Source organism: Magallana gigas, chromosome 5, assembly GCF_963853765.1.
Source record: "Magallana gigas chromosome 5, xbMagGiga1.1, whole genome shotgun sequence".
NCBI classification, from domain to species: domain Eukaryota; kingdom Metazoa; phylum Mollusca; class Bivalvia; order Ostreida; family Ostreidae; genus Magallana; species Magallana gigas.
Window position 1 is genome coordinate 15118381 of NC_088857.1, and position 5379 is coordinate 15123759.

The 5379-nt window shown below is 36.0% G+C and overlaps 1 protein-coding gene across 1 annotated transcript; it reads left to right on the plus strand.

Annotated features, from left to right (window-relative positions):
• The first annotated feature begins 334 nt into the window (after window positions 1–334).
• LOC105346210 (ankyrin-1) lies at window positions 335–3874 on the plus strand. Its single transcript, XM_011454706.4, has 2 exons — window positions 335–811; window positions 1480–3874. The coding sequence occupies exon 2, from the start codon at window positions 1517–1519 to the stop codon at window positions 3482–3484; it is 1968 nt and encodes a 655-aa protein (XP_011453008.3). The 5' UTR covers window positions 335–811; window positions 1480–1516; the 3' UTR covers window positions 3485–3874.
• The last annotated feature ends 1505 nt before the right edge of the window (window positions 3875–5379 follow it).

Consider the following 5379-nt stretch of genomic DNA (forward strand, 5'->3'; position numbering starts at 1 on the left):
ATCCGTGCATGTTCGCTGAATCTATTAATCCTTCACTTTTACTGATCCCAATTGTGCATTACGTGTTCATACAAGAGAATAAAATTGGGTAATTGAAACACATTAACGTTTTCTTAATATGCTTATTATATATTCTAGAGTCGTTGGGCTTTTGTGTTGAAGCTTTGATCGCAATCTGTATCAAGAAGTGTAAACTACAAGCTATTTTACTTAATAATTACAAAATTTATGAAGCATGGCTATCATGGCTGGAACGTTGTTGATAACTCAGTAATGATGGTCTAAAAAAAGCAAAATTGATGTAGCTAAATGTAGTATACCATAACCCAAACGTGTAATTTTTTCAAATGTCATGAAAACGTTAGAAAGAGGTATGTTTCCTTGTGCATTTCAAAAGGATTAAGCTTTTAGTTAGGGACCAGGAAAGATAATGTACAAATGCCCCAGTCATGCTCAGTGCACATGCTTTATGGATCAATGCAATCTCTTTACTGCACATTTAAAAACTTCGTATGTTTTATTAAAGAGATGTTGCCCGTGGGAAAACGCGTTTCATTTAAAAAAAAAGTTATTTGTGTTTGAAAAGTGGATTACAGTCCTGTTGTGTATATTGTTTGTACATGGATTAAGTTATTAACTGCATGAAATGTAGTTAGAAAACAGTGGATTTGGATCCCTTTTTGTATGTAATCCGGAAACGGAGGAGGATATGTACAGATGTTACTCGACTTCTTGTCAACTTTGATCATTCGTGTATGTAGATTGCTTGCTGAGAAGAGACCATGCTGACATCTCCCTAAACATTTTTCAGGTAAACAAGTTTCATTTGAAATGTAAACTAATTTTTAAAAATGCGCTTTCTTCAGAATCCCGATATACAGAAAATATAGACTCGCAACTTATTATTTAATATTGCATTGAAAGTGTTGATTTACAGTTGCAAGTGAACTTTGAATTTTTTATTTTAACATCAGTAGTTTGCAGTTTTCTGCACGTGACTAGGGTGTATGTTTCGGGATCATGAACAGATGACTCAGTGCACTATATACATGTGCTTTAAATGTATTCAGAAAGAAAGAACTATTACGGTCACAAAACATATTATATAATCTAGGGTTCGTGTTAAAGTAGTCTCATGTTTTTAAATATGCTGCTTGGGTGTAAATACCCTCATGATATCAAGTTAAAAGTGCCTTAGCTATATGAATTGATATTTATAAAATGAATATTCAAAACTATATGCAAATAGCTATCAAAGTTTTGAATTTACTGGTTGGGTGATAATACAAAATTTACAACATTACAGAATATTTCTCGAGGTTCAATAATATCGTCGGCAACTTATGGTTGATTACGCTTCGTTTCTCTCTCCATCAATCGTAACGAATCGATATCAACCAACAAATGATCGTAAATTGAAATACATTTCTTTATTCTTTTTGATACTGAACTACGTATCATTTTATTTTCTTCGTACAGGTGCAGTTCATGTTGAGCGTTTCCTATCTAGTGCCAGATGACAGAATCATTTGAAGTCTTGGATCTTCTACATGTTGCTATAGAAAAGAATGACCTCAAATTAGTGGTGAGCATCCTTGCAGACAATGGTTACCTAGTCAACAAGCTCAGATTTAACCATACAGCATTGACATTAGCTCTAGAACTCAAGACCAATGAAATAATCGAAGCTGTTATGGCATGCCCTAATATAGATGTCAACACTGTGGATAGGTTTGGTCGAACTGGGTTATATTTCGCATCCAAAACCGGACCAATTTCATTGGTCAGAAAACTTATATCACTTGGAGCACATATAAACCAATCGACGCCTTCAATACTTCATGGATGTGCGCACGGAGAGAGCGATAACGAGGCTATAGTTTTCGCTTTAGTGAAACATGGTGTCAACGTTGATGCTGTAGATGAAAGAGATAGAACACCGCTTTATATTGCGGTACAAAACTCACTCGTGAACGTAACCAAAGCCCTGATAAAATGCAGAGCCAACGTCAACACTGCTGGAGAACTGCAATCTCTGACTCCGTTGATTTTGTGTGCAGGGCAATCTTCGACTTCCATCGACGCGAACAGTCAAGAGAGGTATATAAGATCCTTAAAAGTCTTAAATATTCTACTAGAGAGTGGTGCAGACCTACGCCTCACCGACAGCAAGGGTTATACGGCACTGCATCATGCAATAGAGAATAACAATATTTTGGGAACTTTAAAACTTATCCAATGGGGAGCACAGCATAACTCATTCACGGCAGAAACAATTCAACAAGCCTTTGAGACGACCGTAGCAAGGAACCATTTTGAAATAGCTTTCTTCATATTATTATACTTTTACAAAGTCTTTTGCAGCTTTTCTTTTCAATTTTACTGCAAGATGAAAGAGGGTCTCATGAACGTAGAAAAGGTCAAGGCAAATAATTTTCGCTTGATAGTTGAACAATGTTTGAGTGAAATGCTTGCAGTTCAGTTTCCTTTAAAAGAAAGTAGTACAGTTGAGCCACAGGAAATGACACTAAAGATTCTCTGTAGACATGCAGTGTTACGAAAATTAAACTATTCATTATTTGAAAAGAACCAGTTGGGTCTACCCACAGCCAATCTGCTACGAAGATACATCTTTTTCGACACTGATTTTTCGGAGGTATCTGTATCGTTACTTTCCGATGTTCATGTAGCTACATACACAGGCGATATTGCCAGCATAATTTTGAAGGCAAACCAACAAATCGTCAATATACCATTAAATGACCATACATTACTCGAAATTGCAATCTCAAGGAAAAGTATCTTCATAACAAATCTTCTGTTGAAACATGGTGCTGACCCTAACGTTGAAACGACAGAAGGACTCAAGCCTTTGCATCTTGCATGCTTTCATGGATGTTTGAGCATAACTCAATGTTTGCTGGAGTTCGGAGCAGACGTTAACGCTTACGACAAACAAGGGAACCTTCCTATTCATACTGCTTGTTCTGCTGGCCATTTTCACATTGCGGAATTACTGATAAAACATGGCTCAATTTGTGACTCTCCGGATAGCAATGGTCGATATCCAATTCATTACTCGTCTGCGAGTGGCAATTGGAAATTTACGAAAACGCTTTTGCAACTTGGAGTTGACGCAAACGTCATAGATACTTTCGGATATACGGGTCTTCAGTTGGCTTCAAGCAGAGGAAATCTATATCTCCTGAAAAATATTGAACTTCCATTTATGTTTGAAAAAGACATGTTGATGAAAGGGCACATGTTTGTCTTGAAGTATTCCTGTAATACAAAAAGTGTACCTAAACCGAAGTATTCGCAAGGAGTTGACCATGTCGAGGTTATAAAATTGCTCTTAAAATCCGGATGTAGTAGTGAAATCTTACGCATGCTCAAGTCAACACAGTATGCTTTAGATACTGCGAAAGATATCGACATCGCTGATATTGTATCTTTATTTCTTCAGAAGTCTAAACTGAATTGAGGCTTTTTGTTACTGAATAGTATGAATATGTACAGGTATATATACTAGTATACTATATAATATGTATATGTACAGGTATATATACTGTATAGTATGTTCGACTTTCACCCGCAAATGAAACTCAGTGATGGAACTATAAATTAAAGAGTGTGTTTTTTTTTAATTTTTGCTCGATAGTTCTTGAGCCACGCAGTCTGATCATAATATTTTCCCATGTTTTATCACGTGATATATTGCAGGTCCTGCGATATTATTACATGTATATTTTATTGGACTTCTTTTACGTGGCAGTTACTACCACACTCAGTATACATGTATTTCTTCATCTCTAAAAGATCTTTCATCAAAACACTAGTCCAAACATAATTCTATTAAAAGTCGACTTTTTTATGCATGTCTTAGTTATAGTTTTGGAATACGGTAGCAGGGGACAGTTTTTTTGATGCATGAAATAGTGGGGTGGGGGTACTCCCATTTAGCACAATGTTGCGGGGAAAATATAACTTGAACCTGGATCAAAATGACTTGTAACTACCTGTTAGACTTAAGGAAGGACATTCATGTTAAAAATTTACCCAAAATGAAACATATCTTTTTCTGGTCAAATAAAATGTCTCCTTGACCCCCACCCCGTGTAATGTCAAAATTTTACCCATTTTGGCGCATTTAGACCCCACCCTACCGTGTTCCCTGCAGAGAGATGACCCCCGGGACAGGGTGCAATCTGTAGTCTAACATGTCCCCTCCCTGCCAGTCTGTACCACCCCACCCCCCATCCATGTTATTTTCACACTATTTCACTTACCGTCTGTCCTACTTTCTTCTTGCATGAAAAGTGAGCACACCTGTCAACAGCCACCGTTTTGCATCTGACTCCCAAGCACCTCCTATAACACTATGGGACCTACATGCTTTACATCAAAATACAAGAATGACTCCCTGCTACCATAAAATTATCACCTATAATCAATTTACTAATTTTCATAGTACATACAGGCCTTCAAATACAGTAACACCCATTTTTACTAAAATATTGACGGTTACTTTATGCGAAACTGTCCCTTGCTACCTACCCCTGAGATATGTAGTAATTTGCACACTGTGACAAATTTCTCTTTCAAAAATGTTTATTGTGGAAATTGTAATTTACTTTTAATTTAACAAAATGGATAATCATGGTGATAATTAACATCCATCTTGTAGTCATATTTTTTTTGGTAACAATATTTGAAGACCCTGACAAGCAAAATACTGTAAACTAGGGTTAATTTTGTCTTGTGCTATTTTCGCTTCATCAATGTTTTTTTTAATGTGCGGTTCATGTTATACTTCTTAAATATAAGTAGATGGTTTAATAATATTGATTTATTGTATCACACGATATTTTACTTCCACTCCCAGAACTAGCCTTTATCCATTTCTAAACCTTAGGATGCAAATTTCTTATGCGTTTTATATATCAGGTATGCATTAGCCCTAAATCTTGATGATTGCCTGCCCATAGAAAGATTTTAGGGAGCGTAATCTTTGTTGTCACGATCTCTGTCTCCAGTAAGGAATTAGAAGAGTGATTGCGCAGATGGATGCAGTAATGTGGAGTACACTGTGCTAAACATCAAGCTTGAAATGCTGAAAATGCATATGCAAGTCCTATTGGGAAATAAAACATCAAAGGGGCATTTTCACGATTTTGGTGAAAAATTATTTTTCCGATTTTAATGTTTACAACGCTTTGGTAAGGCATTTCCAATAAACAACCAAAATTTGAGTGTCATTTGTTGAGTTATTTGCGAGCTACAGAGGTTATAATTCTTTGCTATGTTAACAACCTTTTTTTGTTTACATTTTGAATCTTAAAGAAAAAATTTCCAGGTTACGACCTAAAATGAATATCT

Coding starts and splice junctions, on each gene's coding strand:
- LOC105346210 (XM_011454706.4), top strand. CDS start 1,517: ATGACAGAATCATTTGAAGTCTTGGATCTTCTACATGTTGCTATAGAA.